The sequence below is a fragment of the Thunnus maccoyii genome, chromosome 9, assembly GCF_910596095.1.
Source record: "Thunnus maccoyii chromosome 9, fThuMac1.1, whole genome shotgun sequence".
Taxonomy (NCBI): domain Eukaryota; kingdom Metazoa; phylum Chordata; class Actinopteri; order Scombriformes; family Scombridae; genus Thunnus; species Thunnus maccoyii.
The window spans coordinates 20,618,999-20,636,012 of record NC_056541.1 but is presented as its reverse complement, the minus strand read 5'-3'; the positions used below and the strand labels follow the sequence as shown (position 1 = coordinate 20,636,012).

At 39.9% G+C, this 17,014-nt stretch overlaps 2 protein-coding genes across 4 annotated transcripts; one reads left to right on the top strand and one right to left on the bottom strand.

Moving 5' to 3' along the window:
- Positions 1 to 2,548: 2,548 nt before the first annotated feature.
- On the top strand, positions 2,549 to 11,866 carry poc5 (POC5 centriolar protein homolog (Chlamydomonas)). 3 transcript variants are annotated; one of them, XM_042421905.1, is made up of 13 exons: positions 2,549 to 2,650; positions 3,411 to 3,494; positions 4,110 to 4,263; positions 4,989 to 5,096; positions 5,272 to 5,459; positions 6,770 to 6,946; positions 7,199 to 7,303; positions 7,964 to 8,143; positions 8,674 to 8,857; positions 10,145 to 10,281; positions 10,645 to 10,746; positions 10,916 to 11,086; positions 11,244 to 11,866. In XM_042421905.1, exons 2-13 carry the CDS (start codon positions 3,411 to 3,413, stop codon positions 11,376 to 11,378), a joined length of 1,725 nt encoding a protein of 574 aa, XP_042277839.1. In that variant the 5' UTR covers positions 2,549 to 2,650; the 3' UTR covers positions 11,379 to 11,866. The 3 variants fall into 3 exon arrangements, with proteins under 3 accessions (XP_042277839.1, XP_042277838.1, XP_042277837.1); XM_042421904.1 differs by having other exon boundaries at positions 2,556 to 2,694; XM_042421903.1 differs by having other exon boundaries at positions 2,556 to 2,698.
- A 56-nt stretch (positions 11,867 to 11,922) lies between these two features.
- Positions 11,923 to 16,690, bottom strand: ankdd1b (ankyrin repeat and death domain containing 1B). The gene is made up of 15 exons (XM_042421906.1): positions 16,516 to 16,690; positions 15,918 to 16,018; positions 15,692 to 15,790; positions 15,496 to 15,594; positions 15,064 to 15,168; positions 14,842 to 14,946; positions 14,602 to 14,700; positions 14,003 to 14,101; positions 13,782 to 13,880; positions 13,581 to 13,679; positions 13,357 to 13,455; positions 13,099 to 13,194; positions 12,515 to 12,716; positions 12,142 to 12,273; positions 11,923 to 11,999 (listed from the first exon to the last, which is right to left on the bottom strand). The coding sequence occupies exons 1-15, from the start codon at positions 16,688 to 16,690 to the stop codon at positions 11,944 to 11,946; spliced, it is 1,665 nt and encodes a 554-aa protein (XP_042277840.1). The 3' UTR covers positions 11,923 to 11,943.
- Positions 16,691 to 17,014: the final 324 nt, after the last annotated feature.

Here is a 17,014-nt window from a genome sequence, read left to right as displayed (position 1 = left end):
CTGAACATGAAATTATATAAACCAGTAGAACAAAAAGCATTTCTTGGAAGCTGTTTGACTCAGGATACAGTGTAATACTGTGTAAATGTAAAAGTACAGCGAGAAAAAAATCCCTTAACAAAGTCAACTTGTATAAGCGCAGGAAAATGATATCCTAATTTCTGTTCTGTCTACCATCGCGAGGTCCTGAATAGTCTAACGTACCTGAGCTAAAATACCAGGGGGGAAGAAAGTCAAATGGATTGTGATTATTGTCCTGGAACAGATTGAACAGGCTATGAGAGAAGAATGTGAGCTGAATTCCACTTCGACACACGAGCCCAGGTGCATTTCTTTTGCTGAAAGGAAGGTGAAATTTACAAAAGGGATCTAAAGAAAGGTTTCAGGCAGTAATACTGGCTTTAATCTAACCACTATCAACAGTAGCTTATTACCTTTGACTGCAACAAAAAGAAAACATACAGAACGGGTACAGAATAGAAGTCTGTCTTTAACGTCTGACTGTATCTTCAACTCAGTTGTCCATTATTTTATACAAGGATTTACTCCTGTGAGTCAAAACAGGCAAAATAGCTTCAGCATATATCACTTTAAAACATATATTATTGATGCATTCCTTCAATCTTCATTACTTTGTGTTAATTAAGAGAATATAGATTTTGTATACTTGAAAGATGATGTAGTAATTCAGTTTAATGTAACTTTACTTTAAAAGGATGCAATTAAAAATACAAACAGTCATTAAAAACAAACAGAATACACGTATCACATAAAAATAAGAGACTGGGCACTATACCAGATTAACAGTTGCCTGTTATATACACTGATTCTGACAATATCTGGTCTTCCACATATAGCAAACACATCTGTGCAGTCATGTCTAGCCAGTCCTTGTTATAATAAATTACACAAAAGCAGACAAGCATAAGAAATTTGCAATTCAACATCAATGGCATGGTAAAAAGGCAGAGTACCTAACAAGTCAAGTTGAGATGACAAAAATCACCCTAAAAGAGAAATTGTGATGAACACATCCAGCCAAAACCTTTCAAAACATGTGAATCATCTGCTCTGAAATGGAAATAAGTAATCTGTGGGAGCTACAGCTTCCTGTCATTCAACAGGAAACCTCCACTCCCCACCGAGCGGCAAGGATTATCCTCTGTGCCTCACAATTCTGGTGCAAATTCATAGCCTGCATCAGCTGTCAAGACATGTAATACAGTAATGAAACATGTGTGTGCTGAAGGGTGTCTGTGGCAGACCATGCTTGCACTAAGAAATCATTTATTTTCCTGTTTATTTATCTATACATTTGAAATGAAATGTCTCAGACCTCGACAGTTTGTGATCAGCTGATTGGCCGTCAAGCTGCTGTTTTTATGGACATCACCGCTCTGACACCAGTGTCGCAGCAGTGCAAGTCCATGCTGACAGGACACCTTCGGACAGCGGAGTACTCTGAGCACTCAGCCAGGTGGTGACGAGGCCCCAGTCCAACAGTACCGCTTGCAGCTCTGCCACAGCTGAGAGGGACCATATGTCTCTTCTCTCTGGAGTCTGTCCCTGCCCAGGACTGCCAAGCCGTTAGGCCTATCCCACATATGTGTCTTAATACTGTTAAGTACTAGGTGTTCAGGGGGGTTAAGACATTACTTTAATTCAGTTTGTGAACTGTTATCTGTTCTTTGGTTGCCTGAGAGAACAATAGAGAAATGGACTCAGGGAAGTACACAGGATGGTGGTATTCACCAATGACTTACACCTTCTTTAGACAGGTAAGTTTGCCTCCTCGTGACAGTGCATTTAATCAGCTAATCTCTATGCGGTGTGTCACACTACTGACGAAGCTCAGTCTGGAAATCTTTGAACACGCAAAGCTGCTAAGGGTAGATTTGCCAGGAATTTATTTTATTTTATTTTTCATAGAATTATCACAACCATAAACTAAGAATGTGCCCTTTTACACACTAATATGTAAATCTATCATTTCTCAAATAATAAGTGTTCATGTGGAAAGTCATGTGAATGTGTCTGTGAAGATTCTCAGTCATCCAGCTCATGGGTAGCCTACAGAGGGGAGGTTATAGGTTAAATGACTTGTGGGGGATCGCAGACATCCCCCTCCAGTAACAATAAATAAAACAGCCCTGTCCTTGACTTAGTCCTCCAGGATAAAGTAAGTAATATGAAGTTGTAAGAAAAGCTGTGATTTAAGACAGCAGTTGATTAAGCATGTCCGTATGCAGGCTACTCTATTTGTGTGTGTGGGTGTGTGTGTGTGTGTGTGTGTGTGTGTGTGTGTGTGTGTGTGTGTGTGTGTGTGTGTGTGTGTGTGTGTGTGTGTGTGTGTGTGTGTGTTGTTAACATCACAGAGAAAGCTTTTGCAGGGCTGTTTCATTTATTATTACTATAAGAGGAAACGGTTGGTGAGCTCCTTGGCGTTGTTCCGCTTACCGTTACCACGGAAACATTGTAACCAATCAGAGATGAGTTAGCAGGGCTCTGTGGGAAACAGTAGCCAATCAGACAGTCTGTTGTTTCAGAGTCAGTTGGTTTGAAACGGCTAAGCAAGCATTTTCCAACCGACGAAAGTACTTATGAGGGCAGAGCAGAGAAGTGTGCTAATCTCCATTTAAAAATAAAAGAGGTAAACCTTCCCGAAAGCACCGTCACTGCACGTCTGTTGTCTGCGTAGGTACGTTACGTTAGCTCATTGTTATAATATACTGCTAGAGACTGTAAAACAGCACGAATTAATCCAATGATTTGTGTGTTGTTTTCAGTTGTTTACAGCAGCCAAAAGCGAAGTTTGTTTCTGTTTTTACGAATGAAACTTCACCTGTTCATCTAGCTGTTAGCGTTATTTATCAGTTTGCCAGAAAGTTTATATTTGTGTAGCCAAGTTAACCTAAACTTTAATTTGTGATTCTCAATATGAACCCAATATGAATATGCCACATATGCTGATAGACGTTCTAATGTAATACTAATATATGAGAGGCACAACCTACTACAGCTGAGACGTTTTACTAGAAAAACACTCTGAATCAAATACGTTTTTAAAATGTACAGTGTGTTTTTTTAAATCTTTGAACACAGTCTGTATTTTTTTACATGGTTGTGGCCACTTTCATACAGCTTTCTTCTGCTTTACACACTATATCTTGTTGTTTAGCACCTCATGTAGAGCATGTTTTGTATAGAACATGTACGGGTATGTCTCACAAAATGTAGAGGTCACAGAATATGGAGCTGAACTACTGCGGTATGAAATCTTAATAAAAATGATGATCATGTGCCCCATTATCAGATGACAAAGACACAAACATTGTGTGTTCATATACATTTTACAACATATGACTTAACGTTACAGTAACACTCTTCCAACTATGTATATCTTTGTTTAGATGTCCTCAGACGACGAGGAACCAACTAGTCCTGTTCTGCCCAAGGACTCGGATCGGGGCAGCTCTGTCTCCTCCGAGCTTCAGGTGAGTAAATAAAACACTAATTTGTGTGCCTTTATGCACCAGTAACTGCTGAGATCTGGAGACACAGCAACACTGTTTGGCACATCTATACAATGCAGTCAATTAAGGCACACATCAAATTAAAGCAATTTTGAGTTGATAGACAAGTGTTAAACAAACACAGAGTTCAAACCAATAATCCATACTGCTGAATTCAAAGTGAAAATAAAGGTAAACCCGCCTGAAATGCCTGTTAAAATTGTCAATTACATTTTAAAACTGCATCTAAGCACAGCATGTACAGTTGCAGTTTCCAGTTGGTTTGGATAGTAACTTCAACATCCACTTTCATCTTCACTTTCCAGTTAGTGATGTAGATAATATTGTTAAACCGAGAACTAATTACTTGTTTAATTACCCGTTTGGACTCCTTTGTAAAGCTGCATATAACAAAATTGCTGCACCCCATATGTTGACAATTAAGTTGATGACTAAAATGTGAAGCGATTAGAATGATGGCCAAAACTACAAAAGTAAGATACAGCTTGTATTAAAAAATATTTTTCTCTAAAATATATCAGTAGACACTTGAGCCCACTAGTCTCTTTTTTTTTTTGACTGTTTATGGATTGACAGGATGAGTATGAGGAGCTCCTCCGCTATGCTGTAGTCACCCCCAAGTTTGAGACAATCACCAGCGCTCACATGCAGCGCCTGAACACCTCACTTCTGTCAACAGAGGGTCGGGGTCACCAGAGAAAAGACGACACAAAATCACAGCGCCCAGCAGGTATTTCTCTTGTATGCAGGCCACATACACACACACACACAGTCATTTCACTAAGCCTTTCTGACAGAAACGGAACTTGAGCCTATCCAGACACTGCCCCCATCACATGATCAGCTGTCAAAAAGGATTTGGCTTCACAACATGGAGAAAAATGTGGTGTATGTGTTTATCTGCCTCATATTTTCAGCTTGTAAACCAGTCTAGTCAAGATACATATGATACCAGTCTGTCAGATTGTACCCCCCTATCTCTTTCTCCTACGATACCCACAGTCCATCAGTCCTCCCCCTCTCCCCCCCGCAGCTCCAGCTCCAGCTGCAGCACTCATTGGAGGTTTAGTGCTTTAACTGTCACGGAGAAGTGCACAGGGATGTAGAAAGCAGGCGGGCTGATTGGTAATGATCTCCTGGCACTTTGCCCGTACTGCTCTTTAGAGTGCAGGCCTTCTCTTCCCCCTGCAGGATTTAATTAAGATATTGACATAAATGCATTCTTGGATGGGGAACCATGCTTGTCTTATTCAGCATTCTCGCCATCACCTTTTCTGTTCTTACACCGTCTTTTGTTTTCTGACCTCTTATTTGACATTTTACTTAGTTTACTTTGTTTTACTCACTTATTTCATGTTAAGATTCACAGCATTTCAGGAACATTCCCTTTTTGTCAGTTTAACATTTTGCCTTTCTCTCTGACTCATCTGCCGCATCTCTCATCTTTTCTGTCAGAGCCTGCAACTGAAGCTCAACATGGGAGACCTTCTAGTAGGAGTGTTAGATCATCACAAGCCTCCCTCTTGACTGTTGAGCCCTCCACATATTCAAGAGCTTCTCCTGGTAAATTGAATACAAATACAAATAAACCAGAATGGCTAAGACTGATATCTAATTGTATATTGATTTATCATCTTATCATGTAAGCTTTAAAAAAGTGGAGACAATCCGAGTGCAGTACTGTCTCATTTTGTAGTGATGTTCTGTCTGTATTTCTTTTGTTTTCTTCTTCTTCCAGTTGAAGAGATGGCAGGCCGGACATCTAGCAGGGCGTCAGCGGTTTCAGACACGCCGTCAGACAGGTTACAGACAGTGACTGAGAGGTCTAGACCAAACAGCCCAGGCGTCCTCACAGAGATGTTTATCTCAGAGCACAACATAAACAAGATGGAGAACATTCTGGACACATGGAGCCACAACCTTAAGGTTAGTCTGCTTTCTCATAATGTACAGCTAGTCTTCCACAATCAATCAATTTAATGGTTTGCTGTCTGTTTGAGAGCTGACCATAAATAATATTGTATGTCTATATATATTACACACAGCTGAATTATAACTAGTTTAATGTAGAAGGCATATAATGGCATTAGCTTCAGCAATTTACAGTGTAATAGGCCCAAACTTGAGGTTTACCCTTAAATATGAATTAAAATTATATTTGTGAATTGCTCATTTACTGTGAAAGATGTGTTTGCATAAGTGTCAACTGAGAGCAAATCATGCTGTTTATGAATATAAATTTTACTACTCATATGAAACCCAAAGTAGTGCATAGTGGAAAAAGTTCAAATGTGGTTGCCCTGAAAAAAACCTTTAGTTTATGCTTTCATTTATATCTCTGTCACTGACACTACGCTGTTATTACTACAGTGTTTCTAATTATATATAATTATAAAAAATGCATAAATGTATGACTGAGTGGAATCTGCCTGTTAGGTTCATACTGACATTTCCCATACTCTCGCATTGAGACAGTTAGACTGAGATGGATTAAATGCAAGAAATATTGTGGACAATGTCCATAGATGACGGTGAGGACGAGGCCAGAGACTATAAAGGGTTGCAAAGTGTTTGAGTCTTAGAAAGGCTCTTTGAATAGGATGACAGCTCTACTCTTCATGGAACCAGTGACCTTTCTAATTGTGTCTCCCAGCGGAAAGATTTTGGAGGAAGTGAGTGCCTGGGTGTGGGTGTCCTTCCTGCCCTTTTATTCTGGTGTTGTACAGCCCATTCATAGGGGCAGATGACAACCAATCACCTGCTAAGCGGTGCTGATAAAAGAGTGTAGTTTGACTGAGGACTAGGCAGTACAGAACCATGGAGGATGTTGAGACTCTTTCAGTTCTTTTGACTGATAGATTTTGTCTACAGTTGTCAAACAGTAGGCTTTTGAGTCTCTGAAGGAAGAAAATCTATTGTTTTATTTCCGAGATAAGCCAAATATGTTCAACAACATCTATGGTGGGAACCCATAAATCCCTGTGCAGAAGTGTAAATCTGGCTTAAGGTGCAGGGATTTGTTAGATGTCTGCAGAAATGAATCCAACAAAACAAGACAAGAGATGAGGTCTGCCAGGTTTACTGGAGGGTTTGCCACAAGCTGTCATCGGCAAACCCGCCAGTACACCTGTTCATATCATTTCAAAAAGACTGAGATATGCATACATATGTCCATATTTGCTAAAAGTAGTGTAGTAAACATAGTTTGACTGTCCCACTCTTTGTTCTTTAATTAGTCAAATGTGCTGACGGAGCTCAGGAAGTGGAAGCTGGCCTTCATGGAGCAACACAAGCTGGAGATGAGGAAGGAGAGGGAAAGGAATGCAGCCCAGACAGCTGGCCTGAAGGCAGAGCTAGAAGGCCTGAAGGAACTGCTACACACCTACGAGACTTCCAACCACAGAAAGGATGAGGTGACTACATGTGTATCATTTGGCTTTCTGCGGTTCATCATGTGTTGATCCTAATTCCAGACTCAGATTTCCAAATATTTATATTATCATGTTTTAGCCAATGATTGGGCTTAATCCAGTTCTAAGCAATCAGTCACATATATCTCTCTTTTGCATGTTCTGTCTCTCATGCTTATATACTATACCTCTCTTATGTACATTTAGTCTGCTTTTTAGACTGACAAGCTTGTTGTGTGATGTGTCCTTCCCCAGGTGATTGTGAACCTGAGCCAGGTGTTGGACAGACAAAAAGAAAAGCTTGAAAAGATGAGGACCTTCACCCACTGGAGACTTCAACACAGTGAAGCCAAAGAAGAGGTACACAGATATGTTTCTTACAGGCTGAAAACATATTTGTGGGGCTTTGCTAAATTCAATAAACTTTAAAGTAATTCAGTGATTCTTTAGACAGCATGTTTGCTCTTTAAGGGTGTTTTTTGTTGTTTTATATCACATAGTATAATTTATGTTTTTTACATTTTTATATATGTGCATTTTGGGGGAAATGGATATGAAATGAATGGTAGTGAACTGCTAGATAACTGTCAGTGCAGTTTAATGGTTTATGCAAATGTTCTGTCTCTGCATGAGTTCCCAACCCATACATCACTATGTCACTGCACACTGAACATGCATATGGCACATTTTTTCACAAATATCTCTCCTCTTATATATTTTACATACTTGAAATTTTGTCAGTGCACTGATGAATAATATGTTCCTTTTTTATACCATTCTACATATCCTAAAAAAGTGCAGTCAAATCCATGAGATAGAAGGATTTTTTTGCAGTAACAAAACAGCTATATATGCCATCTCTTTAAAATAGAAACCAAAGTGGATGACTCGCATATTTTGTCTAAACCATGACACAGAAAGTGCACTACAACAGAAAATGCACTGCACCTGCACAGGAATGAATTATGGGTGTAATTATTTCCTTGTGAATATTTTCATGGTCTTGTGCTTCCCTGCCAGGCTCATGCTGCTCAGGTAGCACGGCAGCACTACAATTTGCAGCTGAAGAGGAAGGTGTGGTTAGGCTGGCACTCTCTGGTCCAGAAACACTGGAAGGTCAAGATGGAGCGGGCTTGCCGTTCAAGGGCTGAAGAGGTCTGCACCAACCTGTCTACAGAGTATGAAGCCAAGCTGGCAGAGGTAAGTAAGTGGGTGCAGGACCTGCGGATGAAACCGTGTGTATGGTGATGCTGCAGTGGAGTTTCAGTGCAGTTTATTTCACGTAATTTGACTGAATTCATATTTGATTCTACTTCCTCCTCATTGAGGTGTGCTAATATCCAGGAACCACAGCACTCTGTAGTCAGTAAGATACACTATTCATGTACAGAGCTGAGTCATATGAAGCAGACCCAAAGCTCCAATGGTTACCATGATTTGTTAGTTTTTTTACATAGGTAGAGTAATTTCAAATTTTTTCAGTTTTTTAAATACATACAATTTCAACATTTCAGCAAGTAACTGCTACACTAAACTTGGTTGCCTTGAAATCATTATGGAGATCTAATTAAAGCCTAATTAGAGACAACTGTTCAAAAGTAAACAATGTCAACAAAGCAGCATACAAATGCAGAGAGAATGTTTTCTTTTCAGCTGAGATTCAGCTACTGTAGTGTTGTCAGTATTATATAAATGACTGGTTTGTTCTGTCCTCTGCCACCTATCTACAGCACTGCAAGGCTATAGAGAAGGCCCAGGCAGAGATTCAGAGACTGCGACTGGAGCGAGAGCACTATGAGGAGTCTATGAAGAAAGCCTTTATGAGGGGCGTGTGTGCTCTCAACATGGAGGCTCTCAACATGTTCCAAAGCACAGAAGGAAGACCAGAGCAAACTGCAGTTCATGATCAGCATGGTACACAAACGTGTTTTTTTTTTTTGGTTTTTTTTAAGAGATTATCATTTCTTTTTTTGTTTTTGTTTTTTACTTGTACCCAACCTACCATCACATTATTATCCTCATCATGGGATCCTATAACTGTATGAATATATATAGTAGATATATGTGACCCCTGCTCTATATAACAAACCTTAAAGGCATTGTTAGCCTTGCCTCTGTGGTGTCTTGACTTAACACAGCTATAAAGACAGAAACTAAGACAAGAAAAAGAGACACCATCTCTCCAATAAAGTGCCACCATGTGCTATTGACAGTGTAGATTTATGAATGAGTGGAGCAGACGGGGTCCTTTGTTCTTTTCTTCAAGTCATTCACTGAGTCATCTAATAGAGTGATGAGTCAGAGGATGTGCTGAGTGCTGACTGCTCAGGTTATATCCTTGATATCATTCATTTATATTCATCCATTCAGCCAGATACCTGCTTTTATTTAGTAGTTTGTTAATGGTGTGAAGATTGAGTTGAGAATTTGGGACAATACAGGATATTAGAGTAGAGTACCGTAACTATCATGAACCTGGAGCCAGACAACGGCACTGTTTTATTGGAAGATACATACTAATTGCCCTAATATTTGCAGAAAACCCTCACAGCATATACCATTATCCCCACACAGTCTCATTGACAGCAGCCAGGGTAGATTTATGCTATTAGCACCTAATTCACATCCTGCCATCAGCATATTGCACCAGAAGTTAGAATAGACAACACTTATATTCCTCAGTCGCTGTTTTTGGTGAGCATGTGGCTGCTGAAGCTGCACCTCCCTGTTTTTAGCTGGTAGAAATGAGCTCTTGCATGGTCTTCTGCTCATCCATCTGCTTCAGGTTTAATGAGTCTTGCGACCTGAAATGCATTTCATTATGTTTCTGTCATACTTGGGGGGGTTAGATTCTTTTTCTGTTACAAGTCTATGTCTTTCTTTTCTCCTTCCAATAACATATTCCGTTTAAAAAATGTCTCTATTAACGTATCATTAAACAAGAGGATGAGAAATTTTGCATCCCAACTCAAATATAAAGTTTCCCATTTTTAACCATTAGTATTGAGAGATGGAAAGTTGAATTGTGTCACTGGACACCATTCACAAAAATGGTGTAATCAGTTGCTCAGGCCAAATTCAACATTTCTTAACTCCAGTCCAACATTCAGCCTTGATGATGAGTGATTTGTTGTAATTATAACAAACTTGCATCAAGAATGTATTGTTCCAGAGATTCATTTAATGTTTTTCTTTCTACAGATCCTCTGCCTCCTCAGGATGAGTCTGGCTCTGCTACGTTGGCTCAGCTCCAGCCATCTCCTGTCTCTTCCACACGGATCAGCCCGGTTCACTTTGACCGACCAGACCCTGCGTCCCACAGTGAAGGAGACGATCTGGTGAGACACTGACAGTTTTGAATGAAAATGTACTTTTATCGACACACCATGGTTATTATATGCCACTGTTTAATTTCTTCTCAAATTTCATTCAGTCCATCAGTTTTTCACATAAAATTTTGCCATATTTGTTGCCGTTGTATTAGCAGATTAGATTTTTTTCCTCTAATTTTGAGTTGTATTTGTTGGTGCTATATGCTGATGAAAAATCTGAGGTCATATTCAACTTTCTTCATGTGGTTTGTACAGTATTAGTATCAGCTTGTGCAGTTCTTTCAGTCTGCTTTTTTTTCATCTGCACTATGACTCTCCTTCTCCAAATCTCACTCCTACCTTTCTTTCTCCTGAATTCCTTTTCCTCAGATGGGTTTTGGTGCCCCAGTGTCCACAACAGAAGTACTCCCTCCCACTGCAGTGGTTCACAGCTCACTCCCACTAGGGGGCCTTACAAGCTCCCAAAAGCAGGTTAGCATTAGACATATCGATCTATTGCCTACAAGTGATGAAACTGTCCACCTTCAGTATAGTCTTCTGAAACTATATGATATTTACATTTGACCAACAACCAAAAAAGTGGATACTACAGTTATTACATTAACGCATGTGCTAATAACATGAGTGTTTATTGTTCCAGGTCAGTGGTCGTGTCGTCACAGCCAGCCAACAAAAACCCTCGAAGACTGTAACGGCTCGCATCGCTGCACGACCTGACGTCAGTAAGACTGCCCGCAGCAACCTCCAGGTGATGGGCGTGACTCCGCCCATGAGCTCTGTTATAGTTGAACGCCATCATCCTGTAACACAGGTATAGCAAACTGTGCTCTCTACTGTTATTTTGTAGTATTTTGTAGCATATGTGTGTTATTATGCAAGCACCGTTTACTCATGTCAAACTAAAAAAATAACATGAATTTTATCCTCTAATGTTCTATCTTTTTTTTTCTTTTTCCTCTTTTCTGTAGCTCACCATTGGTCAGGCCACCGCTTCTAAGTTTCCTCGTTCCTCACAACAGGGTCCCAGTGCCGGCGGAGGAAGAGGTTCCTCCAGAACACACAGTAGCACCTGCCATGTACACTCCATCAAAGTAGTTGACTGACCAGACACATACATCTCACACCTATACTAGATGTGAAATTTTACACACACTATGCAACAATCCTAGGGATAGTTACCTTGCCAATAGTTTCAATTTCATTCTCTTATCTTATCAATTTGCTCTTTCTCTGCATTAGATAGCCATTTTTCAGCTTCCTTTCATTAATTTTGAAATGCATAATTTCCTGAGGAACAGCATTTTTCTTAGGAAACCAGATACATGCAGGTGTTTAAGCACATGTAAATGATTTTTAATTATCAGCAGCTGGATACAGTTTGAATTGCAAAATGGACATTTCTTTCTATGAAAATTATGCACAGGTGCGACTGTACTGTAATGTGTAAAATCACATTTTTTAAATATTTGTGTAATTGATGTTTGCTATTGAGATGACCGTCCAACAGCGCAGGCTGTTTACTGTACAAAACCAAAGCCATGCTGTATGTTTATAATCTGGCACATATTTTAATAAATTATTTTACTGCTTATTTTCTGTACAAATCTGTAGTTTACATTATGTAAACATGAAGTTAATTTTGTGTCAGTCCATATGTTAAAATCACCGTCATAAAATGCTGCAGCTCTTACTGCTGGTACTCTCTGCTTCCATCCGGATCTTATCTGTAAGACAAACCAACATTTTCTGTAATAGAAGAGTAAAAGTTTAGACTTCAAATTGATGCACATCCTCAGGCAGTAGAGCTATATGTTTATAGATTCCTCAGTAGGTTTGTTTTTAAAAATACTTCTAAACAACATGTACCTGCTGCTTTCCTGTTGCCTGTTAGGATCAGGCCCTGGTAGAGTTCTTTAGCAGGGCTTTTCTGAGCCAAACCCTCCCCATGGAGCCAGATCAGCAGCATCCTGTTCCCATGCTCTTGATAGCTGTGCTGACCTGTGGACAAACACACACAGCAGTGATTCTGTCAGGAAAATAATTAAACTAGTAAAAATAGCCTAAAGAAGAGTAGAGGGAATAAAACAGCCAGTCTATTCTTTTCATAGCCACAAATCTATCATAAATTTCGGGGTTTAAATCAGTAACATTTTGGCAACAAGAGGCTTATTTTATAGTATTTCAGAGAATTGCCAAATGCACAGTCAAAAGCCTGTCCAGTCAGTGAGAGTTGTGGCACCTGTCCACTGCTCCTCGATGGCAGACACCTGCGCCTTAGTGAAGTTCCAGTTTTCTGCCAGTCGTTTCCAGTCTCCTGGTTTCAGAAGGTCGTACGCCAGGCGCCAGGCCATGGAACGGAGCTCCTTGGTCTCACAGCGGTGGTCGAGTTTGAATGTTAGCGGATACTGGCTGTGAACACTCTCATTAAGCTCAGTGTTGGCCTGAAAGGGCAATTAAATCATGTTAGTAGATTGATAAAGGCCACAAGCCTCAGAGAGCACAGGGGCACAGGAAGAGATTATTGGAAAGACACTCACACACATGATTAGCAATATGAATGCTGGAATTAAACATTTTGAAAATCAAGAAGGGAAGGGAATCAGGCATATCCTTAATTAAATTAATGGTAAATTGGCTGTCAAATGTTTCTGGGTTGAGTCATTTTTTACCGTGGATGCTTTAATAGTATTAGGAGGAATTCAGCTAATCTAAACTGTGACCTTAGGAAATGAATCATTTGTGATGAATGTAATCATGAGAAGAATGGATTATGGCGCACATGGAAACAGTCAAAGTTACAAGTATCATGTCACTACCTCTCACCTTCTTCCATGCGTAGTATCTCTCTGCTTTGATGATCATGTCCACGATGATCACCTCGTCCGCTCTGGCTGCCACACCCAGAGCTGTCTTACCCTGCTGCTCCAAACCCAACAAAAATATTTTACTTCAACTTTAATTAAATGTAGAAGGTATTGCGTTTTCCTTTCAGATGACTGACTTGACAGTGAGGTTTTTTTTAATTTAAATAAAAACTATGATTTTTTTAGCTCTTGAAATGGTGTTTGTGAGAATCCTTACCCTATCCTGGATTGTCAGATCTAGCCCGGTTTTAAGAAGCATCTCCACAACTTCTATTTTGGCCAGCTCTGCGGCAAGATGCATAGCGGTCTGGGACCTCTAACAGTTCATGGCACAGGACAGCACAATGCAATGCAGCAAACATATTTTCAATGTATTTATATTTTATATATAAATATAGTTGGGCTGACATCATATTTTACTGTGTTACTGGATGATCATACCTTATCAGTGACATTAATGTTGCACTTAGCCTCTAGTAGAGCATGGATGACAGGGACGTGACTCTTCTTCACTGCCAGGTGGAGAGGAGTCTCTAGGTGCTGAGAGCAAAAGGTGGCAGAGTGTCAGCAGTACACCTGATGTGTTACCAGAAAACTTCACTGAAATAGTGTACTACTGCCACCTAGCTTGTGTTTACTTACCTGGTTCTGAAAGTCCATGTGGGCTTTGTACTCTAAGAGAAGTTGGACAAGAGATGTGTCTCCTCTCTTTGAAACTGGATGGAGAGCACTGCATTTGGCCTACAAGAAAGGAAGTTTAGCTGAAGGCCTATGTCTAAAAAAACATTTTTTATTTAAAAATCAATGCTGCCCAAACCCATTTAAACATTTTATGGTAAAGTCATTAAAGTGCCTTATTGTACCGTTGTTAGGATGTCGGGGTTACAGCCAGCCTCCAGTAACGCCAGGACACATTCTTCTTGACCATTGTCTGCAGCCTGGTACAGAGCTGTCTCACCATCCTGCCACACAGAAGATCCCATCAATAAAATAAAGTGCAGGTGCTGGAAAACCATAACAGAGGCTGAAATGGGCAAAATTTATCTTGAGTGGACCACATTTATAAATTTTTTCTAACCATCTAGGAACTTTGACAGGCATCAGTGACATGTAATGGATAATAATTATTTCCTGGGGAGCCTTTTCAACATTTTTATATTATTTAAGAACAGATAATGTCTGTCATTGTAATTCAGACGATATCCATCATTAAGTTCCATTCTTAGTCTGGCGAATCTTTGTCCAGAAGCATCAGGTCAATGTTTTCAAGTACAATTTAACAGTCAGAGCTGAAGTTCAAGCCAAAAAACATTTTGCCATATTATATAATAATGACCAACATTTTTTGATACATCTCAATTAATCCAAAGTGGAGCCACCATCCAGCAGTGGATTAGCCACTAAGTACACACTGTCACAAACCAAACCTTGATAGAGATGGTGTTTTACACTGATTGTCTACCATATTGACTTCATCCCGAGTATCAAAGCTCTGCAGCAGCAGTTGGACAGCGTCCAAATGGCCCTTCCTGGCAGCTAAGTGCAGGGGCGTGTCCCCTCTCTGGCAGAAGGGAGGGAGGGAAACAACTCGCATCAAAGAGTGTTTGACTTTGAGCTTTCTTGCAGGTGTGACCCACAAATGTGCACTCAGCCTTATATTGTAAATACATACATACAGCAACAACGTAAAGTCCACACACACCTTGTTGGGCTTCATGGTGGCCATGTTGTAATGTGGTTCCATCAGCAACTCTAACATTTCAACGCAGCCATGCTCTGCTGCCAATGCAAATGCCCGTTGTCCTGACTGAAATGTAAGGATCGAGGTACAAGCAACCACATTACTACATGTACTTTGGTAGTGCTAAATAATATGCGAGTCAATTATAGAGTTGGTTATTGATGCTTATAGTACAGAAGATACCTCGTCATCTTTGTCTAGTTCTTTCATTTGCAGGTCATCAACAATGTACTCTAAAATTTCTGTGTGGTTGTTGATAGCAGCACAGTGCATGATGTTCTGTCCCTCCTGAGGTAGAAAAAAGCAAGTTATAATTTGGAAAAGCATGTTCTGTTTAGTCAAGTAATGAGCAGTATAAATATCTGCTGTTGTCAAAGAAATGTAACTTTATTTGTATTGGGGGGGGGGGGGTATTTGACAATTAATGTAGAATAAGTGCATCTGAGTGCAACAAGCATGTTGGATTCAAAATACAACTTACAAAAAGTCAATCACCATATGCCTGAGGGGGGGCATGTTTTTTTAGAAATGTTGCACAAAATAAGAAGAGAAATGGCCCAATTTCTGGGTCTATCAATATGAAACATTAGAACAAATCTGCTCCTGCTCCTTTACCTCGTTCTCAATCTTCTGTTCAGCCCCACTCCGCACTAATAATTTCAGGATCTCCAAACTGCCAAACCAAGCAGCCAAATGAATGGGTGCCACACCATACTGACAGACACAAAACACAAAATGGAAAGAGGGGATTACTTAAAAATATAACATAAGTCTGTGGTTCAAGTATTACAGACATTTCAGAACCTCTCACCTTGTCTTTTTGATCTACTTTGACCCGGCGCTGTAGCAGGAGCTGAACAGCTTCCGTGTTTTTGCCAGCTACTGCATAATGAAGGGCAGTCCTATTATCCTGAGGCAAACAATTTAATTAGTATGTAATCCATTTAATAAGGGTTTCTCCAAAACCCCAGAAATGATCTTAGTCTATGTGATATTATATAATACAGTGTAAGGAGAGTTTGTCTGTTTAGACCCACCACATTCCTCGCATTAGCATTTAACCCCTTTCCAAGAGTCTTCATTGTCTCCACGTCATTGTTCTTGGCTGCTTCCATAAACTGCTTCTCTGCATCAAGCACTGCACAACACAGCGCACAAGAAGGTTTCACATTCAGTTATTTAAAAAATACTGTAGTATTTAACAGTTTTAACAGTGTGTAGGATAGATTCACAATTTTTCAAATTGTGAACCTATCCTTTAATACACAACCAGATGGTGTGTGAGACACCTGGCTCAAAACCTCAACATGAATGTATTGTTAAGTAAACTGAGATGAGTATGCTTCTGCTGTATGTGCTGCGGAAGAGATCGTCTGAGGTTTCAGCCTTGTGCAAATATGCTAGGGTTGGGCAGTTCTTGAGAAGAAACTGTGATGCTATGAGCACAAAGTCGGTCAACTATAAAGAATATTTAATGAACAACTTCAACTGTGACAGTGCGAGTTCAAGAGAAATTTGCATCAAAATTTTGCTCTATGATGATAGTATGCTTTTTGTATGCTTTTTTTCTGTTCTGTAAAACCAGACTATTTATTTTCCTCTCATTTTGTTATCCTTTCATTCTTGTGTACTTACACATCTCTTTGTTGTCAAAGCTGTTGTCTGTCTCTTCCTCCGTGTGCTTGTTCAGTACAAAGTCAGTAAATCCCCTCACTGCCTCCTGTTTCATCCACTGTCGAGGGTCCAGAGTCTCCTTCTTGGGACGATGCTTCTTGATCATTGTTCTCAAAGCCAACATTCGTCTCTCCATTGGGAAGCTCTATAAGTAACCTCTTTGTATAACTAGGGTGAGCTTAGTCTGTCATAAACTGCCTAATGTAAGCACTGAAGGTTTGAGTTAAATTGCTGTAAACAAACCAAGTCAAATAATTGAGGAACCAGATCACACATAAGATAAAGAAACCCTGTTACCCTGTCTGTTGTAGGTCTGGTCTTCAAATAGTGAACAGCAAGCAATGAAATGGAAGTGGACTCCTACTATTTTCTTAATGCTGGAGGGCTGATCTGTGTTTGCTTTACCAGCTCACACCCTTTAGAGACGTGCTGATAGTAACAGTGTATATTTAGCTCTTCA

Excerpts from the sequence above, each read along its gene's own strand:
- poc5 (XM_042421905.1), top strand. The coding sequence starts at position 3,411 with ATGTCCTCAGACGACGAGGAACCAACTAGTCCTGTTCTGCCCAAGGAC. Across the intron at positions 4,264-4,988 it reads AAAATCACAGCGCCCAGCAG|AGCCTGCAACTGAAGCTCAA; the intron begins GTATTTCTCTTG and ends CTTTTCTGTCAG. Across the intron at positions 8,858-10,144 it reads TGCAGTTCATGATCAGCATG|ATCCTCTGCCTCCTCAGGAT; the intron begins GTACACAAACGT and ends TTCTTTCTACAG.
- ankdd1b (XM_042421906.1), bottom strand. The coding sequence starts at position 16,690 with ATGGAGAGACGAATGTTGGCTTTGAGAACAATGATCAAGAAGCATCGT. Across the intron at positions 15,791-15,917 it reads ATGCTAATGCGAGGAATGTG|GATAATAGGACTGCCCTTCA; the intron begins GTGGGTCTAAAC and ends TGTTTGCCTCAG. Across the intron at positions 14,102-14,601 it reads CTCGGGATGAAGTCAATATG|GATGGTGAGACAGCTCTGTA; the intron begins GTAGACAATCAG and ends TCTGTGTGGCAG.